The 26,248-nt window shown below is 48.8% G+C and overlaps 1 protein-coding gene across 1 annotated transcript in view; it reads left to right on the top strand.

Annotated features, from left to right (window-relative positions):
* LOC140361550 (collagen alpha-1(XIV) chain-like) overlaps positions 1-26,248 on the top strand; it is a 130,648-nt gene that overhangs the window by 95,266 nt on the left and 9,134 nt on the right. The window contains exons 33-41 of the mRNA XM_072447261.1: positions 8,192-8,350; positions 9,410-9,487; positions 9,729-9,815; positions 10,445-10,498; positions 24,025-24,120; positions 25,024-25,077; positions 25,309-25,362; positions 25,701-25,754; positions 26,125-26,196. Coding sequence (XP_072303362.1) covers positions 8,192-8,350; positions 9,410-9,487; positions 9,729-9,815; positions 10,445-10,498; positions 24,025-24,120; positions 25,024-25,077; positions 25,309-25,362; positions 25,701-25,754; positions 26,125-26,196 — 708 coding nt within the window. The remainder of the gene's footprint in view (positions 1-8,191; positions 8,351-9,409; positions 9,488-9,728; positions 9,816-10,444; positions 10,499-24,024; positions 24,121-25,023; positions 25,078-25,308; positions 25,363-25,700; positions 25,755-26,124; positions 26,197-26,248) is intronic.

Here is a 26,248-nt window from a genome sequence, read left to right as displayed (position 1 = left end):
AATAAAGGGCCTGATAATACATGTTAATAAAGGGCCTGATATTACATGTTAATAAAGGGCCTGATATTACATGTTAATAATGGGCATGATATTACATGTTAATAAAGGGCCTGATAATACATGTTAATAAAGGGCCTGATATTACATGTTAATAAAGGGCCTGATAATACATGTTAATAAAGGGCCTGATATTACATGTTAATAAAGGGCCTGATAATACATGTTAATAAAGGGCCTGATAATACATGTTAATAAAGGGCCTGATAATACATGTTAATAAAGGGCCTGATATTACATGTTAATAAAGGGCCTGATATTACATGTTAATAAAGGGCCTGATAATACATGTTAATAAAGGGCCTGATATTACATGTTAATAAAGGGCCTGATAATACATGTTAATAAAGGGCCTGATATTACATGTTAATAAAGGGCCTGATATTACATGTTAATAAAGGGCCTGATAATACATGTTAATAAAGGGCCTGATATTACATGTTAATAAAGGGCCTGATATTACATGTTAATAAAGGGCCTGATAATACATGTTAATAAAGGGCCTGATATTACATGTTAATAAAGGGCCTGATATTACATGTTAATAAAGGGCCTGATAATACATGTTAATAAAGGGCCTGATATTACATGTTAATAAAGGGCCTGATAATACATGTTAATAAAGGGCCTGATAATACATGTTAATAAAGGGCCTGATATTACATGTTAATAAAGGGCCTGATAATACATGTTAATAAAGGGCCTGATAATACATGTTAATAAAGGGCCTGATATTACATGTTAATAAAGGGCCTGATAATACATGTTAATAAAGGGCCTGATAATACATGTTAATAAAGGGCCTGATATTACATGTTAATAAAGGGCCTGATAATACATGTTAATAAAGGGCCTGATAATACATGTTAATAAAGGGCCTGATAATACATGTTAATAAAGGGCCTGATATTACATGTTAATAAAGGGCCTGATAATACATGTTAATAAAGGGCCTGATATTACATGTTAATAAAGGGCCTGATATTACATGTTAATAAAGGGCCTGATAATACATGTTAATAAAGGGCCTGATATTACATGTTAATAAAGGGCCTGATATTACATGTTAATAAAGGGCCTGATATTACATGTTAATAAAGGGCCTGATATTACATGTTAATAAAGGGCCTGATATTACATGTTAATAAAGGGCCTGATATTACATGTTAATAAAGGGCCTGATAATACATGTTAATAAAGGGCCTGATATTACATGTTAATAAAGGGCCTGATATTACATGTTAATAAAGGGCCTGATAATACATGTTAATAAAGGGCCTGATATTACATGTTAATAAAGGGCCTGATATTACATGTTAATAAAGGGCCTGATAATACATGTTAATAAAGGGCCTGATATTACATGTTAATAAAGGGCCTGATAATACATGTTAATAAAGGGCCTGATATTACATGTTAATAAAGGGCCTGATATTACATGTTAATAAAGGGCCTGATAATACATGTTAATAAAGGGCCTGATATTACATGTTAATAAAGGGCCTGATAATACATGTTAATAAAGGGCCTGATAATACATGTTAATAAAGGGCCTGATATTACATGTTAATAAAGGGCCTGATAATACATGTTAATAAAGGGCCTGATAATACATGTTAATAAAGGGCCTGATATTACATGTTAATAAAGGGCCTGATAATACATGTTAATAAAGGGCCTGATAATACATGTTAATAAAGGGCCTGATATTACATGTTAATAAAGGGCCTGATAATACATGTTAATAAAGGGCCTGATAATACATGTTAATAAAGGGCCTGATAATACATGTTAATAAAGGGCCTGATATTACATGTTAATAAAGGGCCTGATAATACATGTTAATAAAGGGCCTGATATTACATGTTAATAAAGGGCCTGATATTACATGTTAATAAAGGGCCTGATAATACATGTTAATAAAGGGCCTGATATTACATGTTAATAAAGGGCCTGATATTACATGTTAATAAAGGGCCTGATATTACATGTTAATAAAGGGCCTGATATTACATGTTAATAAAGGGCCTGATATTACATGTTAATAAAGGGCCTGATATTACATGTTAATAATGGGCATGATATTACATGTTAATAAAGGGCATGATATTACATGTTAATAAAGGGCCTGATATTACATGTTAATAAAGGGCCTGATATTACATGTTAATAAAGGGCCTGATATTACATGTTAATAAAGGGCCTGATATTACATGTTAATAACACAAAGCAGGGTTCGTCATGTTGAGTCACAGTTTTCAAAGTTCAGTGGAAAAAAAGTCACATTTTGAAGGTCCCAGAGCATTGTATTGTTCTCGTCTCAGACCCTCTGGGCATTATTTGATCATAATAAGTGTTGTGCAACACCTAAATACCTAAATAGCTGCGGTTCCTCTCGAGCACGGGGGCGGGGGGAGGGGGCGTGTTACAGGTACAGCGTGCTTCCTGGAGGAGGGGCTGAAACGGCGTGCTGCGTAACTCACCAGTCTGTTCGTCTGCTCATTCAAGGGGAAGGAGAGAGACTGTTTGCTAGTTAAAGACTGCAGGAATAAAAAAACACATGTATATGGACCAATAGCACTGTAAGAAGGCTAAACGCTCTGAAAAGTCAGTTTAACATGATATGGGACCTTTAACAAACAAAAACATCAGAAAAATACAATGGCTCGTTATACATATATATGACGTTATACTTTATACTTTTACCACTAGATGGCAGTGAAGATGACTGTGGGTCTGAGCTTCACAGACACAGGGTTACTCTGAGTGTCACACTACCGCCCCCTGCTGTAGTTGCATGTCTTAGACTTTGGACTTTATTCTTCAGAAGCACAGGAGTTCCAAGCACACAAGGTCCTCTTCTTCCTCTTCCTCCAACGACTGCCATCATGGGTCCCCGGAACCTGACTGCAAACAGGGGGCCTCCCCGCCCTGACTCCCGTCTCCATCCCGACTCCCATGCCCTGATTCCCACGCGGTGTTGATGTTTTATGGCGGTTCTTCCCACTCAGGACCTTTAGTTGCAAGGTCTCTCTCTCTATCTCTTTAGTTTGAGCGTTCTCTCTTTACACCAAGCGTTATCTCTTTGGTCTCGGCGTCTCCACTCGGCCCGACACAGAAAAAGGGGTACATCTTCTCTTTGGGGGTCCCTGTGTGCTCTTTGGGGGCCCATGTGTGCGTGTGCAGATGAGTCCCGTCCTCTGCGTCATAGAAGGACACTTTCCCTCTGTCACAGTCCAGTTTGACCCTGACCCTCCGCGGCGGCGCCCCCTGCAGTCCCACTTGTTTTCTGCCGTCCGTGTACTTCCCGTCCCGGTGGCACAGACGCCAGAGGGGAGCAGCCGGAAGTTGTCCTGTCTGACCGAGCGGAGGTCGTTGGCCACGCACAGCCACTGCCCCGCCGTGTCCGGGTCATGCGTGACCGGGACAAGCGTGACGCCTGTTGAGACAGAAAGAGACCATTTGAACGTGTAAAGGGGACAACGGGAAGCGAAACAGGACAAATATTATAAAATATGAAACATCAAAAGTGTTTTAGTGACAGTGAAAGCCTCAGACACGTGTGAGCGTCCTCCAGGGGGCGCTGTCCTCAGACACATGTGAGCGTCCTCCAGGGGGCGCTGTCCTCAGACACATGTGAGCGTCCTCCAGGGGGCGCTGTCCTCAGACACATGTGAGCGTCCTCCAGGGGGCGCTGTCCTCAGACACATGTGAGCGTCCTCCAGGGGGCGCTGTCCTCAGACACACGTGAGCGTCCTCCAAGGGGGCGCTGTCCTCAGACACACGTGAGCGTCCTCCAGGGGGCGCTGTCCTCAGACACACGTGAGCGTCCTCCAGGGGGCGCTGTCCTCAGACACATGTGAGCGTCCTCCAGGGGGCGCTGTCCTCAGACACATGTGAGCGTCCTCCAGGGGGCGCTGTCCTCAGACACATGTGAGCGTCCTCCAGGGGGCGCTGTCCTCAGACACATGTGAGCGTCCTCCAGGGGGCGCTGTCCTCAGACACATGTGAGCGTCCTCCAGGGGGTGCTGTCCTCAGACACATGTGAGCGTCCTCCAGGGGGTGCTGTCCTCAGACACATGTGAGCGTCCTCCTGGGGGCGCTGTCCTCAGACACACGTGAGCGTCCTCCAGGGGGCGCTGTCCTCAGACACACGTGACGTCCTCCAGGGGGCGCTGTCCTCAGACACACGTGAGCGTCCTCCAGGGGGCGCTGTCCTCAGACACATGTGAGCGTCCTCCAGGGGGCGCTGTCCTCAGACACATGTGAGCGTCCTCCAGGGGGCGCTGTCCTCAGACACACGTGAGCGTCCTCCAGGGGGCGCTGTCCTCAGACACACGTGAGCGTCCTCCAGGGGGCGCTGTCCTCAGACACGCGTGAGCGTCCTCCAGGGGGCGCTGTCCTCAGACACACGTGACGTCCTCCAGGGGGCGCTGTCCTCAGACACACGTGAGCGTCCTCCAGGGGGCGCTGTCCTCAGACACGTGTGAGTGTCCTCCAGGGGGCTGTCCTCAGACACATGTGAGCGTCCTCCAGGGGGTGCTGTCCTCAGACACATGTGAGCGTCCTCCAGGGGGCGCTGTCCTCAGACACACGTGAGCGTCCTCCAGGGGGCGCTGTCCTCAGACACACGTGAGCGTCCTCCAGGGGGCGCTGTCCTCAGACACACGTGAGCGTCCTCCAGGGGGCGCTGTCCTCAGACACACGTGAGCGTCCTCCAGGGGGCGCTGTCCTCAGACACACGTGACGTCCTCCAGGGGGCGCTGTCCTCAGACACACGTGAGCGTCCTCCAGGGGGCGCTGTCCTCAGACACGTGTGAGTGTCCTCCAGGGGGCTGTCCTCAGACACGTGTGAGCGTCCTCCAGGGGGCGCTGTCCTCAGACACGTGTGAGCGTCCTCCAGGGGGCGCTGTCCTCAGACACGTGTGAGTGTACTCCAGGGGGCGCTGTCCTCAGACACGTGTGAGCGTCCTCCAGGGGGCGCTGTCCTCAGACACGTGTGAGCGTCCTCCAGGGGGCGCTGTCCTCAGACACATGTGAGCGTCCTCCAGGGGGCGCTGTCCTCAGAGACACGTGAGCGTCCTCCAGGGGGCGCTGTCCTCAGACACGTGTGAGCGTCCTCCAGGGGGCGCTGTCCTCAGACACACGTGACGTCCTCCAGGGGGCGCTGTCCTCAGACACATGTGAGCGTCCTCCAGGGGGCGCTGTCCTCAGACACATGTGAGCGTCCTCCAGGGGGCGCTGTCCTCAGACACATGTGAGCGTCCTCCAGGGGGCGCTGTCCTCAGACACATGTGAGCGTCCTCCAGGGGGCGCTGTCCTCAGACACATGTGAGCGTCCTCCATCGGGCGCTGTCCTCAGACACATGTGAGCGTCCTCCAGGGGGTGCTGTCCTCAGACACATGTGAGCGTCCTCCAGGGGGCGCTGTCCTCAGACACATGTGAGCGTCCTCCAGGGGGCGCTGTCCTCAGACACACGTGAGCGTCCTCCAGGGGGCGCTGTCCTCAGACACATGTGAGCGTCCTCCAGGGGGCGCTGTCCTCAGACACATGTGAGCGTCCTCCAGGGGGTGCTGTCCTCAGACACACGTGAGCGTCCTCCAGGGGGCGCTGTCCTCAGACACACGTGACGTCCTCCAGGGGGCGCTGTCCTCAGACACACGTGAGCGTCCTCCAGGGGGCGCTGTCCTCAGACACATGTGAGCGTCCTCCAGGGGGCGCTGTCCTCAGACACATGTGAGCGTCCTCCAGGGGGCGCTGTCGTCAGACACACGTGAGCGTCCTCCAGGGGGCGCTGTCCTCAGACACGTGTGAGCGTCCTCCAGGGGGCGCTGTCCTCTGACACGTGTGAGCGTCCTCCAGGGGGCGCTGTCCTCAGACACACGTGAGCGTCCTCCAGGGGGCGCTGTCCTCAGACACACGTGACGTCCTCCAGGGGGCGCTGTCCTCAGACACATGTGAGCGTCCTCCAGGGGGCGCTGTCCTCAGACACACGTGAGCGTCCTCCAGGGGGCGCTGTCCTCAGACACGTGTGAGCGTCCTCCAGGGGGCGCTGTCCTCAGACACATGTGAGCGTCCTCCAGGGGGCGCTGTCCTCTGACACATGTGAGCGTCCTCCAGGGGGCGCTGTCCTCAGACACATGTGAGCGTCCTCCAGGGGGCGCTGTCCTCAGACACATGTGAGCGTCCTCCAGGGGGCGCTGTCCTCAGACACATGTGAGCGTCCTCCAGGGGGCGCTGTCCTCAGACACATGTGAGCGTCCTTCAGGGGGCGCTGTCCTCTGACACATGTGAGCGTCCTCCAGGGGGCGCTGTCCTCAGACACATGTGAGCGTCCTCCAGGGGGCGCTGTCCTCAGACACATGTGAGCGTCCTCCAGGGGGCGCTGTCCTCAGACACACGTGAGCGTCCTCCAGGGGGCGCTGTCCTCAGACACATGTGAGCGTCCTCCAGGGGGCTGTCCTCAGACACATGTGAGCGTCCTCCAGGGGGCTGTCCTCAGACACGTGTGAGCGTCCTCCAGGGGGCGCTGTCCTCAGACACACGTGAGCGTCCTCCAGGGGGCGCTGTCCTCAGACACACGTGACGTCCTCCAGGGGGCGCTATCCTCAGACACGTGTGAGCGTCCTCCAGGGGGCGCTGTCCTCAGACACGTGTGAGCGTCCTCCAGGGGGCGCTGTCCTCAGACACGTGTGAGCGTCCTCCAGGGGGCGCTGTCCTCAGACACGTGTGAGCGTCCTCCAGGGGGCGCTGTCCTCAGACACATGTGAGCGTCCTCCAGGGGGCGCTGTCCTCAGACACGTGTGAGCGTCCTCCAGGGGGCGCTGTCCTCAGACACGTGTGAGCGTCCTCCAGGGGGCGCTGTCCTCAGACACATGTGAGCGTCCTCCAGGGGGCGCTGTCCTCAGACACGTGTGAGCGTCCTCCAGGGGGCGCAGAAATATATTACGCACTTTAACACTAGTTTCACTTTTTGTGACGCTCAAATACAACTTTGAGGCGAGAACATTGTTTTTTCCATCCTTTGTAATAGAAAAGTAAACTAACTGACTTTTCTATCCTAGAAAATTGAAATACTTCCTTATTTATGTTGTAGACATAATAATAACATTAATATTCGACTCTATGCTGTTTTTTTTACCTGTTTTCCGCTGCGTGGGGGATTCAGGCTCGTCCTGTGACGGCGGCTTCTGGTTGAAAGATTCACTGAGTTTGTTTAAAGCAAAGTCCACGTCCAGAAAGTCTTTTGAGACCTTCCTGGTGCAGACGGGGCAGCGGCGGGTGGTCTGCGCCGCCCAGGACTCATCCAGGCAGTGGCAGCAGAAGCTGCGGCTGCAGCACAGAGACACAGGCTCTGTGAAGATGTCCTGACAAAGGGGACAGGTCAGGGACGCTCCCAAGTCCACCGCCGCCATCCCGCTCGGACAGAGGCGCTCTCAGAGTCTCTCTCGAGGCGCTCTCAGAGTCTCTCTCGAGGCGCTCTCAGAGTCTCTCTCGAGGCGCTCTCAGAGTCTCTCTAGAGACGCTCTCAGAGTCTCTCTAGAGACGCTCTCAGAGTCTCTCTCGAGGCGCTCTCAGAGTCTCTCTAGAGGCACTCTCAGAGTGTCTCTCGAGGCGCTCTCAGAGTCTCTCTCGAGGCGCTCTCAGAGTGTCTCTCGAGGCGCTCTCAGAGTCTCTCTCGAGGCGCTCTCAGAGTCTCTCCCGAGACGCTCTCAGAGTCTCTCTCGAGGCGCTCTCAGAGTCTCTCTCGAGGCGCTCTCAGAGTCTCTCTTGAGGCGCTCCTTCCAGGTGACCGGTCGAGCCTCATGTGACTCGACTGGTTTTTCCACGTGAAGATTCAGATCTGAAGTCGTCAGACGCTTCTGTGAACACAGCGACCTAAGGCCTCTTGTGTTTGTCGTGGTTTTTACCGGATGAATAAAATAAATGATAGCACGTGTAGCATGTTTTTAGCATGTTTTTAACATCCTGATAACAATATTTAGTCGATATTATGTCAATCCAACAGAAATGTGCTGAATATGTATAACCATCTTACCATCGTTTCTTAAAATGTGATTATTTGTGTCTGTCTGTTTATTGTTTACGAGTTTTTTGTTTGTTTGTTTGTTTGTTTGTTTGTTTGTTGTCCAGCTCCACATCGCCGTGGGTAAAACCAGCGCCCGCGTCGTCATCGACTGTAAATCCGTGACGGAGAAGAGCCTAAACGCGGCGGGAAACATCAGCACGGAGGGAGTGGAGGTCCTGGGACGGATGGTGCGCTCCCGGGACAACCGCGACAACTCTGCCACGGTACGAGCCACGCTGCCCCCTGCTGGTGGTGTCGGGTCACGCGTGGTCGGCTGGAGGCCACAGCGCTGTGACCTGTGACCTGTGACATGTGACCTGTGACATGTGACCTGTGACATGTGACCTGTAACATCTGACCTGTGACATGTGACCTGTGACATGTGACCTCTGACCTGTGAATTGTGACCTGTGACATGTGACCTGTGACATGTGACCTCTGACCTGTGACATGTGACCTGTGACATGTGACCTGTGACATGTGACCTGTGACATCTGACCTGTGACATGTGACCTCTGAACTGTGACCTGTGACATCTGACCTGTGACATGTGACCTGTGACATGTGACCTCTGACCTGTGACATGTGACCTGTGACCTCTGAACTGTGACCTGTGACATCTGACCTGTGACATGTGACCTGTGACATGTGACCTCTGACCTGTGACATGTGACCTGTGACCTCTGAACTGTGACCTGTGACATCTGACCTGTGACTTGTGACATGTGACCTCTGACCTGTGACCTGTGACCTGTGACATGTGACCTGTGACCTGTGACATGTGACATGTGACCTGTGACCTGTGACCTGTGACCTGTGACCTCTGACCTGTGACATGTGACCTGTGACATGTGACCTGTGACCTGTGACCTGTGACCTGTGACATGTGACATGTGACCTGTGACCTGTGACCTGTGACATGTGACATGTGACATGTGACATGTGACCTGTGACCTGTGACCTGTGACCTGTGACCTGTGACATGTGACCTGTGACATGTGACCTGTGACCTGTGACATGTGACATGTGACCTGTGACCTGTGACCTGTGACATGTGACATGTGACATGTGACCTGTGACCTGTGACCTGTGACATGTGACCTGTGACATGTGACCTGTGACATGTGACATGTGACCTGTGACATGTGACCTGTGACCCGTGACCTGTGACCTGTGACCTGACGATAGTGTGAGTGGAAATATCACTCGTTTGGACGTTCACCACATTTTCTTGGACAAACTCAAGCCGGCTCTGACGCTGTGATGTGACTGTTGTGTTTCAGTTGGAGCTGCAGAGTTTCGACATCGTGTGCAGTACGTCGTGGGCAAACCGGGACAAATGCTGCGAGCTGCCGGGCCTGGTGAGCTGCGTTTGACCCCGTACTCTCCCTGGGCGTGGCTTCAGTCACTGGTTCAGTGTCTTTGGGAATACTCGACATATATCTTTAAACATATCACTCAAAAAGACTTCTTCTGACAACATTTGACCCGGGTTTAGGTCAAACATGTTTCCTGTGTTTCTTCTGCTCACGACGTGTTTTAGAGTTCAATAAACATTTGATCCAGTTTCCATAAATCACTGATGAACGTTTGTTTGTCCAGAGGAAAGAGACGGACTGTCCAGCGATGCCCAAAGCCTGCACCTGCACCCAGGACAGCAAAGGGCCCCCAGGACTCCCAGGACCTCCAGTGAGCCCTGAGCACCCACAGAACACCCAGAGAGCACCCACAGATCACCCACAGAGCACCCACAGATCACCCACAGAGCACCCACAGAGCACCCACAGAGCACCCACAGAGCACCCACAGAGAAGCACCCACAGAGCACCCACAGAGCACCCACAGAGAAGCACCCACAGAGCACCCACAGAGCACCCACAGAGAAGCACCCACAGAGCACCCACAGAGCACCCACAGAGAAGCACCCACAGAGCACCCACAGAGCACCCACAGAGATTGATTGGTCAATTGGACTCACAATCAATCCAAATTAGATCTATTTGTTTTTGAATACCACACATAGAGATTGGCTTATATTCTGTCATAATTTATTCCAGTAAAACTTATTATTTCTCGTAGTATTTCTCTGGCCTGAGAAATAAGCTTTAGTTTCATCTTCAAACAGATGGAAAGAACCAGATGCCCTACATACAGAACAGAAATACATAGTAACATATTAATAAACACATTAGAACCTGTTCAATTATTTTCTAACTAATAATCCATATTTTTATTTTACGTAAATAAACCATGAAAAAAACACTGGTTTCACATGTTTTTAACTTTAAAACTCACCGTTCTTTTGTTTGTGACCAAAGGGAGGTCCTGGCATCAGAGGAGCCCGAGGAGACAGAGGAGAGCCCGGCCCAGTGGTAAGAGAACTCAAACAGGACTGATCATGATGATGATGATGATGATGATGATGATGATGAAGCTGATGATGAGAGTTCAGATGATGATGATGATGATGATGATGATGATGAGAGTTCAGATGATGATGATGATGATGATGATGAGAAGAGTCCAGATGATGATGATGATGATGATGATGATGATGATGATGATGATGATGATGATGATGAGAGTTCAGATGATGATGATGATGATGATGATGATGATGATGAGAGTTCAGATGATGATGATGATGATGATGATGATGATGATGATGATGATGAGAGTTCAGATGATGATGATGATGATGATGATGAGAGTCCAGATGATGATGATGATGATGAGAGTTCAGGTGATGATGATGATGATGATGAGAGTTCAGATGATGATGATGATGAGAGTTCAGGTGATGATGATGATGATGATGATGATGATGATGAAGCTGATGATGAGAGTTCAGATGATGATGATGATGATGATGATGATGATGATGAGAGTTCAGATGATGATGATGATGATGATGATGAGAAGAGTCCAGATGATGATGATGATGATGATGAGAGTTCAGATGATGATGATGATGAGAGTTCAGGTGATGATGATGATGATGATGATGATGATGATGAAGCTGATGATGAGAGTTCAGATGATGATGATGATGATGATGATGATGATGATGAGAGTTCAGATGATGATGATGATGATGATGATGATGAGAAGAGTCCAGATGATGATGATGATGATGATGATGATGATGAGAAGAGTCCAGATGATGATGATGATGATGATGATGATGATGATGATGATGAGAGTTCAGATGATGATGATGATGATGATGATGAGAGTCCAGATGATGATGATGATGATGAGAGTTCAGGTGATGATGATGATGATGATGATGAGAGTTCAGATGATGATGATGATGAGAAGAGTCCAGATGATGACGATGATGATGATGATGATGATGATGATGATGATGATGAGAGTTCAGATGATGATGATGATGATGATGAGAGTCCAGATGATGATGATGAGAGTCCAGATGATGATGATGATGATGATGATGAATAGAGTCCAGATGATGATGATGATGATGATGATGAGAGTCCAGATGATGATGAGGATGATGATGAGAGTCCAGATGATGATGATGATGATGATGATGATGAGAGTCCAGATGATGATGATGATGACGATGAGAGTCCAGATGATGATGATGATGATGAAAGTCCAGATGATGAAGATGAAAGTCCAGATGATGATGATGAGAGTCCAGATGATGATGATGATGAGAGTCCAGATGATGATGATGATGATGATGATGATGATGATGATGAGAGTCCAGATGATGATGAGGATGATGATGAGAGTCCAGATGATGATGATGATGATGATGATGATGATGATGATGAGAGTCCAGATGATGATGAGGATGATGATGAGAGTCCAGATGATGATGAGGATGATGATGATGATGAGAGTCCAGATGATGATGATGATGATGAGAGTCCAGATGATGATGATGATGATGATGATGAGAGTCCAGATGATGATGATGGTGATGATGATGATGATGATGAATAGAGTTCAGATGATGATGATGATAGTCCAGATGATGATGATGATAGTCCAGATGATGAAGATGAAAGTCCAGATGATGATGATGAGAGTCCAGATGATGATGATGATAGTCCAGATGATGATGATGATAGTCCAGATGATGATGATGATGAAAGTCCAGATGATGAAGATGAAAGTCCAGATGATGATGATGATAGTCCAGATGATGATGATGATGATGAGAGTCCAGATGATGATGATGATGATGAGAGTCCAGACGATGATGATGATGATGATGATGATGATGATGATGATGAGAGTCCAGATGATGATGATGATGATGATGATGATGATGATGAGAGTCCAGATGATGATGATGATGATGATGATGATGATGATGAGAGTCCAGATGATGATGATGATGAGAGTCCAGACGACTGAAGCTTTGTCTACAATGGAACCCTGCTGGACGAATGAGGGATTACACCGACATATAAAACAACTGTGCAAGTATCTGCCCTGACAGCTCACAGTCAGGCCACATAAGAGAAAATATATATAATAAGAGTAAATATATATAGGTAAACATGTCGGTGTAATCCCTCATTGGTCCAGCAGGGTTCCATAGTAGAAAAAGCTTCAGTTGTTTCATCTGGACTCAGTTAGAAAAAATAGACGTTTCGACTTCATCCAAGAGTCATTGTCAATAAAAGAATTTAGGTCGAGAACTCAGATATTTATACTATTCTGTGGTAAGTCCAGCCCATTGGGCGGAGCCTCCTGAAGAGGAAAGAGTTGTTTGTTTCAACAGAAACTTACCCTCTTTGTATCTACCGGTAGATACAAAGAGGGTAAGTTTCTGTTGAAACAAACAACTCTTTCCTCTTCAGGAGGCTCCGCCCACTGGGACCTGGACTTACACAGAATAGTATAAATATCTGAGTTCTCGACCTAAATTCTTTTATTGACAATGACTCTTGGATGAAGTCGAAACGTCTACTTTTTTCTAACTGAGTCCAGATGACTACGACTGAAGTTTTTTCTACTATATAGGTAAACAGCTATTTCTTACAGCAGCAGCAGACAGAGTTCAATCATCTAATCGCAGAAGATATAAAGGATGTAGAATAGTGATTGTTTCTGATCCGGGGCATCTGAGGCATTAGGGTCAAACCTGAAGATAAAATGTGCCTCTGGTCCAGGCCAATAGTTTGATCTGTTTGACCCGACTTTCCCAGTAAGATCCTTTCTCCTGCACCAAGGGTGCTGGGTTTCCTCTGCACCCTGGGTGCTGGGTTTCCCCTGCACCCTGGGTGCTGGGTTTCCCCTGCACCCTGAAGAGACTGGGTTTCCTCTGCACCCTGAGGCGACTGGGTTTCCTCTGCACCCTGAAGAGACTGGGTTTCCTCTGCACCCTGAGGCGACTGGGTTTCCTCTGCACCCTGGCTGCTGGGTTTCCTCTGCACCCTGAGGAGACTGGGTTTCCTCTGCACCCTGAGGCGAGTGGGTTTCCTCTGCACCCTGAGGAGACTGGGTTTCCTCTGCACCCTGAGGCGACTGGGTTTCCTCTGCACGCTGGGTGCAGGGTTTCCTCTGCACCCTGAAGAGACTGGGTTTCCTCTGCACCCTGAGGCGACTGGGTTTCCTCTGCACCCTGAGGCGACTGGGTTTCCTCTGCACCCTGAGGCGACTGGGTTTCCTCTGCACCCTGAGGCGACTGGGTTTCCTCTGCACCCTGAGGAGACTGGGTTTCCTCTGCACCCTGAGGCGACTGGGTTTCCTCTGCACCCTGAGGAGACTGGGTTTCCTCTGCACCCTGAGGCGACTGTGTTTCCTCTGCACCCTGAGGAGACTGGGTTTCCTCTGCACCCTGAGGCGACTGGGTTTCCTCTGCACCCTGAGGAGACTCTGCATAAATCTACAATTAGTTATTTGATTTTTGAGTCATTTAGGTCCAAGTAGTTCTGATTGCAGCAAGTCACAGAAGAAGAAAGGGTCAAAAAAGGCCAGGACCATCGCCCTGAAGAAGTGACAGCACAACCAGGTCATCCCCTACAACTGTATACAATAAAAAGAAGGGGCGATAAAACACACCCCTGTGGGACTCCTGATGTCAGATCAGATGTTTGTCCATTTAACCACACAAACTGTACTATTTTGAAAGAAATCTCATTAGTTCTCATTAGTTTGGTTTTGGCTCCACAAACGTGTTAAAGTCCTTTCACTGACACAAACACGTCTTTGGAGCTGAATAATGGCTCCAATAAGGGATTGTCCTCATTGGCCTTTTTGTTCAGTCTGATGTGGAGTGTTTGAAGGGGGCGCTGTAGAGCAGATCCATGCTGTGTTATGCACATCCATGGTGACTTTGAACTCCTAAGATCTGATACTTTTAAAACCACGGCAGACGTGAAAGTGGGCGGGACCGTTGAGCTGATGACAGGGCCCTATCAGCGCGTCTGATCGACACCGCTGCAGGATGTGGGTTTGCTGAAATGTGAGATGTTCCACTGTTTAAAAGGGTTCCACCACTGAGGAACTGAGAACTAAAGAACTAAGACTAAACCAGAACTAAACCAGGGCTAGACCAAGACTGTACCAGGAACTAAATCTAGGATTTAACCAGGACTACAGTGGGAATAAACCAGGACTAAAGTGGGATTAAACCAGGACTAAACCAGGACTAAAGTGGGATTAAACCAGGACTAAACCAGGACTAAACCAGGACTAAAGTGGGATTAAACCAGGACTAAAGTGGGATTAATCCAGGACTAAAGTAGGATTAAACCAGGATTGAAGTGGGATTAAACCAAGACTAAAGTGGGATTAAACCAGGACTAAACCAGGACTAAACCAGGACTAAACCAGGACTAAAGTGGGATTAATCCAGGATTGAAGTGGGATTAAACCAAGACTAAAGTTAGATTAAACCAGGACTAAAGTGGGATTAAACCAGGACTAAACCAGGATTGAAGTGGGATTAAACCAGGACTAAAGTGGGAATAAACCAAGACTAAAGTTAGATTAAACCAGGACTAAAGTGGGATTAAACAAGGACTAAAGTGGGATTAAACCAGGACTAAAGTGGGATGAAACCAAGACTAAAATTAGATTAAACCAGGACTAAAGTGTGATTAAACCAAGACTAAAGTTAGATTAAACCAGGACTAAAGTGGGATTAAACAAGGACTAAAGTGGGATTAAACCAAGACTAAAGTTAGATTAAACCAGGACTAAAGAGTGATTAAACCAAGACTAAAGTAGGATTAAACTAGGATTGAAGTGGGATTAAACCAAGACTAAAGTGGGATTAAACCAGGACTAAACCAAGACTAAAGTGGGATTAAACCAGGACTAAACCAGGACTAAACCAGGACTAAAGTGGGATTAAACCAGGACTAAAGTGGGATTAATCCAGGACTAAAGTAGGATTAAACCAGGATTGAAGTGGGATTAAACCAAGACTAAAGTGGGATTAAACCAGGACTAAACCAAGACTAAAGTGGGATTAAACCAGGACTAAACCAGGACTAAAGTGGGATTAAACCAGGTCTAAACCAGGACTAAAGTGGGATTAAACCAGGACTAAAGTGGGAATAAACCAGGACTAAAGTGGGATTAATCCAGGATTGAAGTGGGATTAAACCAAGACTAAAGTTAGATTAAACCAGGACTAAAGTGGGAATAAACCAGGACTAAAGTAGGATTAAACCAGGATTGAAGTGGGATTAAACCAAGACTAAAGTTAGATTAAACCAGGACTAAAGTGGGATTAAACCAGGACTAAACCAGGACTAAAGTGGAATTAAACCAGGACTAAACCAGGATTGAAGTGGGATTAAACCAGGACTAAAGTGGGAATAAACCAAGACTAAAGTTAGATTAAACCAGGACTAAAGTGGGATTAAACCAAGACTAAAGTTAGATTAAACCAGGACTAAAGTGGGATTAAACCAGGACTAAAGTGGGATTAAACCAGGGATAAAGTGGGATTAAACCAAGACTAAAATTAGATTAAACCAGGACTAAAGTGGGATTAAACAAGGACTAAAGTGGGATTAAACCAGGACTAAAGTAGGATTAAACCAGGACTAAAGTGGGATTAAACCAAGACTAAAGTTAGATTAAACCAGGACTAAAGTGGGATTAAACCAGGACTAAAGTTAGATTAAACCAGGACTAAAGTGGGATTAAACCAGGACTACAGTGGGATTAAACCAAGACTAAAGTTAGATTAAACCAGGACTAAAGTGGGATTAAACCAGGACTACAGAGGGATTAAACCAAGACTAAAGTTAGATTAAACCAGGACTAAAGTGGGATTAAACCAGGACTACAGTGGGATTAAACCAAGACTAAAGTTAGATTAAACCAGGACTAAAGTGGGATTAAACCAGGACTACAGAGGGATTAAACCAAGACTAAAGTTAGATTAAACCAGGACTAAAGTGGGATTAAACCAGGACTACAGAGGGATTAAACCAGGACTAAAGTGGGATTAAACCAGGACTAAAGTGGGATTAAACCAGGACTAAAGTGGGATTAAACCAGGGTTAAAGTGGGATTAAACTGCTTTAAAAAAATATATTTTCTGAATAAAGCATGAACAGAATGTATTAATGTAGGTATTTAATATTCTGTAACAAATACATTTCAAAGTATTTTACCAGCACTGCAAGTAGTGAAAACATGGTCCAGAGCAGGACAGTGACCATGGTACAGGACAGGGACCATGGTCCAGGACAGGGACCATGGTCCAGAGCAGTGACCATGGTACAGGACAGGGACCATGGTCCAGAGCAGTGACCATGGTACAGGACAGGGACCATGGTCCAGGACAGGGACCATGGTCCAGAGCAGTGACCATGGTGCAGGACAGGGACCATGGTCCAGAGCAGTGACCATGGTGCAGGACAGGGACCATGGTCCAGGACAGGGACCATGGTCCAGAGCAGTGACCATGGTGCAGGACAGGGACCATGGTCCAGGACAGGGACCATGGTCCAGAGCAGTGACCATGGTGCAGGACAGGGACCATGGTCCAGAGCAGTGACCATGGTACAGGACAGGGACCATGGTCCAGAGCAGTGACCATGGTGCAGGACAGGGACCATGGTCCAGAGCAGTGACCATGGTGCAGGACAGGGACCATGGTCCAGAGCAGTGACCATGGTACAGGACAGGGACCATGGTCCAGAGCAGTGACCATGGTGCAGGACAGGGACCATGGTCCAGGACAGGGACCATGTTAGACGTCCCTCTGGCACACGGAGCCCTTGTGCCCATTGTGGGTGTGGTCCAAGAGTCCTTCCTTCGTCACAAATGCGGCTGATCCTTCTTTTGCGTCGTTTTCATTGACGCCGGACTTCCAGCCCCTGGAACCACAAGAACCAGTCAGGAGATAAAACAGGCTCTAGATTTAAAATATGAAAGAATAAATAAATAAATAGATCCAAAGAGCCTAAATGTAAGTCAGAGTTTTGTCTGTTAAATAAATACATGAAGATATCTGACGTGGTTCATGGTTCATTTCTCTGTCATTACTGATCTTATCCTAAAACTGGCACAAAGTTCAAAGTCTTTACTGTCAGCACAAATACCAGTGGTTTGGACCAATCACAAGGCAGCATTGTGGTTTGGGCGGAGCCAAAGGTGAAACGTCCAAACGAACCAAAACGAACATGGCAACGCCAACAGACTTCAGCCAGTTTAAGGTCATTGTGTCCTGAGCATTTGACCCAGAGTTGACTGTGGGTCAGACTCTGGGGCGTCGGCTCAGGACCAGTGGTCAGATCCTTGTGCTCCACGTGGTCAGTCTTTTTGGGTTACTTCACGAGGCCATAGCTTTTCTCATCTTTCAGTTTGATTTGTGCTTTTCATATTTTAATCATCGTCATGGCGACATTCCCAGGTCTCGTTCAGCAAGAGCCTTTCACATTTCAATCTGACCAGAGCCAGGTCGCAATAGCTTCAAAACGTTATGGAAATGATCAAGACGCTGTTTGTTGTCAGCTGAACTAAATAGTGATATGGTTTTACTTATATGCGAAGAGGATGCCGTTGACCCAGGTCCACTTCTTCTTGTGGTAGTACAGTCCGATCCACAGGTCGTTCTCCATCCTCAGATCCTTAAAGAACTCCTGCCAAAACACACATCAACCTTAATGTTGGCGCCGTATAGATGGGACTTTTAGCTCAGTCACACGGGCAAAACATCCACAGATCATTATCGATGTTTTAAAAGTGTTTTCAAACAGCACTGTTTTTGTCAATGAGCTTTTGAAAATGCAGACATCGTTGCCCCAGCGACCACAAGCGTGTTTAAAAGGGACGTCACTTGTTTGGCTCGGTTCTCGATCACGGTCAGGTTGGCCCCTCTCTTCTCACAGTCGTCTTTGCTCTGGCTCCAGGTCTTGGGCTCCAAAGACACAAAGAAGCAGCTGCACTTGAAGCGCCTCCAGGGCTCCGAGCACACGCTCGACACAGACTCTAAGATACAACAAATATTGATCAATTCTTTTTGGTCTAAACAAGGAATTGTGTATCTGGATCTATTTTGTTAGAGACGATCATAAATGTTCTCACCTGACGCTTGATAAGGCTTTTCTTTCTTTAAATCTGAAAACACAAACCACAGCATTAGATCATGATATTTGTCAAAGTATAAGTAAGAACCAGGGTCGACCTGAGGGCAGCGCCAATGTTGTAAGGACTCAGTAATGCAGCAAGATGACCACTCCCCCTGACCCCTGACCCCTGCTCTTCTGTAGGAGAGGCACTATGACCACTCCCCCTGACCCCTGACCCCTGCTCTTCTGTAGGAGAGGCACTATGACCACTCCCCCTGACCCCTGACCCCTGCTCTTCTTTAGGAGAGGCATTATGACCCCTCCCCCCTCCCCCTGACCCCTGCTCTTCTGTAGGAGAGGCACTATGACCACTCCCCCTGACCCCTGACCCCTGCTCTTCTTTAGGAGAGGCATTATGACCACTCCCCCTGACCCCTGCTCTTCTTTAGGAGAGGCATTATGACCCCTCCCCCTGACCCCTGACCCCTGCTCTTCTTTAGGAGAGGCATTATGACCACTCCCCCTGACCCCTGACCCCTGCTCTTCTTTAGGAGAGGCATTATGACCACTCCCCCTGACCCCTGACCCCTGCTCTTCTTTAGGAGAGGCATTATGACCCCTCCCCCCTCCCCCTGACCCCTGCTCTTCTTTAGGAGAGGCATTATGACCACTCCCCCTGACCCCTGACCCCTGCTCTTCTTTAGGAGAGGCATTATGACCACTCCCCCTGACCCCTGACCCCTGCTCTTCATTAGGAGAGGCTTTATGACCACGCCCCCTGACCCCTGACCCCTGCTCTTCTTTAGGAGAGGCATTATGACCACTCCCCCTGACCCCTGACCCCTGCTCTTCTTTAGGAGAGGCATTATGACCACTCCCCCTGACCCCTGACCCCTGCTCTTCATTAGGAGAGGCTTTATGACCACGCCCCCTGACCCCTGCTCTTCGTTAGGAGAGGCTTTATGACCCCTCCCCCTGACCCCTGACCCCTGCTCTTCTTTAGGAGAGGCATTATGACCACTCCCCCTGACCCCTGACCCCTGCTCTTCTTTAGGAGAGGCTTTATGACCCCTCCCCCTGACCCCTGACCCCTGCTCTTCTTTAGGAGAGGCACTATGACCACTCCCCCTGACCCCTGACCCCTGCTCTTCTTTAGGAGAGGCACTATGACCACTCCCCCTGACCCCTGACCCCTGCTCTTCTTTAGGAGAGGCATTATGACCCCTCCCCCTGACCCCTGACCCCTGCTCTTCTTTAGGAGAGGCATTATGACCACTCCCCCTGACCCCTGACCCCTGCTCTTCTTTAGGAGAGGCATTATGACCACTCCCCCTGACCCCTGACCCCTGCTCTTCTTTAGGAGAGGCATTATGACCCCTCCCCCCTCCCCCTGACCCCTGCTCTTCTTTAGGAGAGGCATTATGACCACTCCCCCTGACCCCTGACCCCTGCTCTTCTTTAGGAGAGGCTTTATGACCCCTCCCCCTGACCCCTGACCCCTGCTCTTCTTTAGGAGAGGCATTATGACCACTCCCCCTGACCCCTGACCCCTGCTCTTCTTTAGGAGAGGCTTTATGACCCCTCCCCCTGACCCCTGCTCTTCTTTAGGAGAGGCATTATGACCACTCCCCCTGACCCCTGACCCCTGCTCTTCGTTAGGAGAGGCTTTATGACCACGCCCCCTGACCCCTGCTCTTCGTTAGGAGAGGCTTTATGACCCCTCCCCCTGACCCCTGACCCCTGCTCTTCTTTAGGAGAGGCATTATGACCACTCCCCCTGACCCCTGACCCCTGCTCTTCTTTAGGAGAGGCTTTATGACCCCTCCCCCTGACCCCTGACCCCTGCTCTTCTTTAGGAGAGGCACTATGACCACTCCCCCTGACCCCTGACCCCTGCTCTTCTTTAGGAGAGGCATTATGACCACTCCCCCTGACCCCTGACCCCTGCTCTTCTTTAGGAGAGGCTTTATGACCCCTCCCCCTGACCCCTGACCCCTGCTCTTCTTTAGGAGAGGCACTATGACCACTCCCCCTGACCCCTGACCCCTGCTCTTCTTTAGGAGAGGCATTATGACCACTCCCCCTGACCCCTGACCCCTGCTCTTCTTTAGGAGAGGCTTTATGACCCCTCCCCCTGACCCCTGACCCCTGCTCTTCTTTAGCAGAGGCTTTATGACCGCAGTTTTCAAAGACATTGGGAACGTTCCAGATTGAAGCTTTAACTATGTGAGTGATGCAAACACAGACTTTATAAATCTGGAGGTGACACATGGAGCAGCTGTAGATGAACTCAGACTGTGATGATCTCATGGACAGTTTTGTCAGTTACAGGTGCAAAGTGAGTCCGCTCTAAGTGTCCAGGTGGTTTTAGGGTCATTTTTTGCATCGTGGGATTTATATCATTTTTAATGCCCTGAACTTTGTCATTAAAGAATTATTAAACTCATGACACTTGATATGGACATGAGTTTCTAACGGCGGCTGAGCTGGAGGGTTTTTGTAGTTTTTCCTGGCCGAGAAGGAGGGGCTAAGGACAGAGGACTCTGGGACGTCGTCCCTCGCCACCACAGACATTGCTTGATTAGTTTTTTACTTTGGCCCTCAGAGGCGACTGTTGTTGTGATTTTGGGCCTTACAAAAATAAATGGAATTGAAATTGAATGAGTTGATCTGTTACTGTGGCAACAGGACACGCTGTTGTTTCTGCAGCTTCCAATCATTTCAGAAAAATGAGGTTGTACTTTAAAAATGAGGTTGTACTTTAAAAATGAGGTTGTACTTGTACACCTTTTCTCTGTGAATATGTTTTTGTAGTAGTAAAAGTAGTAGTAGCAGTAGTAGTAGCTCACAGAAGTAGGACAGGAAGCCGATGGTGAGGAGCAGAATCAGGCAGAGCAGAGCGAGACCGGCTGAGACCAACTTAAAGTGGTCTGAAGGGTCCGGGCTGGAGCTGGTCCCAGGTCCATGAGAGACTGTAGGAACAAAGGCGAGTGAGTCAGATGCCCTCCCATCCTCCTAGAGCCCTCCTATAGCCTCAACAATCATTCAAGTGTTTGTGGACTAAACCAGGACTAAACCAGGACTAAACCAGGACTAAACCAGGTCTAAACCAGGACTAAACCCGGACTAAACCAGGACTAAACCAGGACTAAACCAGGACTAAACCAGGACTAAACCAGGACTAAACCAGGCCTAAACCAGGCCTAAACCAGGTCTAAACCAGGACTAAACCCGGACTAAACCAGGACTAAACCAGATCTAAACCAGGACTAAACCAGGTCTAAACCAGGACTAAACCCGGACTAAACCAGGACTAAACCAGGACTAAACCAGATCTAAACCAGGACTAAACCAGGTCTAAACCAGGACTAAACCAGGACTAAACCAGGTCTAAACCAGGACTAAACCCGGACTAAACCAGGTCTAAACCAGGACTAAACCAGGTCTAAACCCGGACTAAACCCGGACTAAACCAGGACTAAACCAGGTCTAAACCAGGACTAAACCAGGACTAAACCAGGACTAAACCAGGACTAAACCAGGTCTAAACCCGGACTAAACCCGGACTAAACCAGGACTAAACCAGGACTAAACCCGGCCTAAACCAGGACTAAACCAGGCCTAAACCAGGACTAAACCAGGTCTAAACCAGGACTAAACCCGGACTAAACCAGGACTAAACCAGGACTAAACCAGGACTAAACCAGGTCTAAACCAGGACTAAACCCGGACTAAACCAGGTCTAAACCAGGACTAAACCAGGTCTAAACCCGGACTAAACCCGGACTAAACCAGGTCTAAACCCGGACTAAACCCGGACTAAACCAGGACTAAACCAGGTCTAAACCAGGACTAAACCAGGACTAAACCAGGACTAAACCAGGACTAAACCAGGTCTAAACCCGGACTAAACCCGGACTAAACCAGGACTAAACCAGGACTAAACCAGGACTAAACCAGGACTAAACCCGGCCTAAACCAGGACTAAACCAGGCCTAAACCAGGACTAAACCAGGTCTAAACCAGGACTAAACCCGGACTAAACCAGGACTAAACCAGGACTAAACCAGGACTAAACCAGGTCTAAACCAGGACTAAACCCGGACTAAACCAGGACTAAACCAGGACTAAACCAGGACTAAACCAGGTCTAAACCAGGACTAAACCCGGACTAAACCAGGACTAAACCAGGACTAAACCAGGACTAAACCAGGACTAAACCAGGACTAAACCAGGACTAAACCAGGCCTAAACCAGGCCTAAACCAGGACTAAACCCGGACTAAACCAGGACTAAACCAGATCTAAACCAGGACTAAACCAGGTCTAAACCAGGACTAAACCCGGACTAAACCAGGACTAAACCAGGACTAAACCAGATCTAAACCAGGACTAAACCAGGTCTAAACCAGGACTAAACCAGGACTAAACCAGGACTAAACCAGGACTAAACCAGGTCTAAACCCGGACTAAACCCGGACTAAACCAGGACTAAACCAGGACTAAACCAGGACTAAACCAGGTCTAAACCAGGACTAAACCAGGACTAAACCAGGACTGAACCAGGACAAAACCAGGACTACACCAGGACTAAACCAGGACTAAACCCGGCCTAAACCAGGACTAAACCAGGCCTAAACCAGGACTAAACCAGGTCTAAACCAGGACTAAACCCGGACTAAACCAGGACTAAACCAGGACTAAACCAGGACTAAACCAGGTCTAAACCAGGACTAAACCCGGACTAAACCAGGACTAAACCAGGACTAAACCAGGACTAAACCAGGTCTAAACCAGGACTAAACCCGGACTAAACCAGGACTAAACCAGGACTAAACCAGGACTAAACCAGGACTAAACCAGGACTAAACCAGGCCTAAACCAGGCCTAAACCAGGTCTAAACCAGGACTAAACCCGGACTAAACCAGGACTAAACCAGATCTAAACCAGGACTAAACCAGGTCTAAACCAGGACTAAACCCGGACTAAACCAGGACTAAACCAGGACTAAACCAGATCTAAACCAGGACTAAACCAGGTCTAAACCAGGACTAAACCAGGACTAAACCAGGACTAAACCAGGACTAAACCAGGTCTAAACCCGGACTAAACCTGGACTAAACCAGGACTAAACCAGGACTAAACCAGGACTAAACCAGGTCTAAACCAGGACTAAACCAGGACTAAACCAGGACTGAACCAGGACAAAACCAGGACTACACCAGGTTCCTTTAGATTTGGAAGTCTTTTTATTGCCAGATGAGATGCTGAACTAAAGGTTCTCAGGAGCAGGTTTAAGGCTCATAAAACGTGTCCTTTACTATGTGTCATAAACTGCACTGAAACAAAGAGCAGTTCTAATTGTTCTCTCTGTTCAGGGTCCGATGGGTCCCGTGGGAGAGACGGGAGTGGCCGGACCTCAAGGGCCTCAGGGACCTCAGGGCCCCAGTGGACGCTCCATCATCGGAGCCCCGGTAAGAACCATACTATAAGAACCAGAACCATACAGAACTGTACAAGAAGAGCCAGAGTCGGCTCTACCTCCTGAGGAGACTCAGGTCTTTTGGAGTGACAGGGCCACTCCTGACAGGGCCGCTCCTGACAGGGCCGCTCCTGACAGGGCCACTCCTGAAGACCTTCTATGACTCTGTGGTGGCATCAGCTCCTGTAGGTGTGGCCTGCTGGAGCAGCAGCATCACAGAGAGGGAGAGGAGGAGGCTGGACAGAGTCATCAAGAAGTCCAGCTCCGTCCTGGGCTGTGCTCTGGACTCGGTGCAGGAGGTGGGGGACAGGAGGGTCCTGGCTAGATTCACATCTATGCTGGACCATGAGTGTCACCCCCTGCAGGACACTCTGTCCCCTGCAGGACACTCTGTCCCCTGCAGGACACTCTGTCCGCTCTGGAGAGCAGCTTCAGTGACTGATCCACCCTCACTGTGTGAAGGAAAGGTTTCGCAGGTCTTTCCTTCTGCTGCTGTCAGACTTTATAACAAACACTGTTAGTCCTGAACACTCACAATACTGACCTAACCATGTGCAATTCTGTCATATGTGCAATTACTGTGAAATCCATGTGCAATTACTGTCGTGATCACATGCAATGGTATTTATGTATTTATGTATTTGTCTATGGGAGTTTTTATTTATTTATAGATCTTCTTCTACTGAAAGTGTTTTTCAGACTTCCTATAAGTGATCTGTTCTTCTGTATCTGCCTCTGGATCTACCTGCGTTGCACCAATGAAATTTCCCCATGTGGGACAATAAAGGATTATCTTATCTTAACTTATACTGTAAGAATCATACGACACCAACCTGAGCCTGCGATGAGGCGCTCCGTCCTGACCTCTGACCTCTGACCTGTCGTTTGTGCACAGGGAGGTCCAGGAGAGCGAGGACAGAAGGGAGATGCTGGACAGCCCGGACCCCAGGTACGACTCCAGACCCTGACCAGACCCTGACCAGACCCTGACCAGACCCTGACCAGACCCTGACCTGACCCTGACCTGACCCTGACCAAACCCTGACCTGACCCTGACCTGACCCTGACCTGACCCTGACCTGACCCTGACCAAACCCTGACCTGACCCTGACCTGACCCTGACCTGACCCTGACCAGACCCTTGTAAAGTACAAACTTGACTCATGTTTGTGTTTTACAGGGGATCCCAGGCCGATCGGGCTCCCCAGGACCAGCCGGAGCAGCAGGACAAAGAGTGAGTTCATTTAGGTCAAAGTCAAGTGGTCGACTCTTTCTCTGGAGCGTTTTGTTTCCTCCACCTCGTCTGTACAACCTGCCCCACATCCTGCCCCACATCCTGCCCCACATCCTGCCCCACATCCTGCCCCACATCCTGCCCCACATCCTGCCCCACATCCTGCCCCACATCCTGCCCCACATCCTGCCCCACATCCTGCCCCACATCCTGCCCCACAACCTGCCCCACATATCATAACACACGTTTATTTACTATAATTCAACATTTTATAACACGTACTTTATATTGTTCTGAACTCCACATATCATAAGTATTATGTGTTTGTTGTTTTTCAGGGTCTTACGGGAAAAGACGGGCCCCCGGGGAGACAAGGACCTGCAGGAACCATCGTGAGTTCTCCTGCTCCAGATGAACATGTCTTCTGCTCTTTTCACAAACGTTCTTCTTTTGCTTACTGCACAGCCTTCGGGGGCACTGCGCAGCCTTTGGGGGGCACTGCACAGCCTTCGGGGGCACTGCACAGCCTTCGGGGGCACTGCACAGCCTTCGGGGGGCACTACGAAGCCTTCGGGGGGCACTGCGCAGCCTTCTGGGGGCACTGCGCAGCCTTCTGGGGGCACTGCACAGCCTTCAGGGGGCACTGCGCAGCCTTCAGGGGCACTGCGCAGCCTTCGGGGGCACTGCGCAGCCTTCGGGGGCCACTGCACGACTGTTGTAGGTTCTCATCCACGTTTTCATCTCAATGTTCTGTGTTTTTAGGGGACCCCTGGAGCTCCAGGATCCCCAGGGACCACAGGCCCCTCAGGCAAACAGGGAGAGCTGGGTCCGCCGGTATGAATTCATATTTACCTTTAAAAACAAATGATTGCTTTGTTTTCATGAA

This window comes from Eucyclogobius newberryi, unplaced genomic scaffold, assembly GCF_026437365.1.
Source record: "Eucyclogobius newberryi isolate DKJ021-1_F unplaced genomic scaffold, fEucNew1.0.hap1 SCAF_16, whole genome shotgun sequence".
In the NCBI taxonomy this organism is placed as follows: domain Eukaryota; kingdom Metazoa; phylum Chordata; class Actinopteri; order Gobiiformes; family Gobiidae; genus Eucyclogobius; species Eucyclogobius newberryi.
This window is presented reverse-complemented; position numbering and strand designations above follow the sequence as displayed.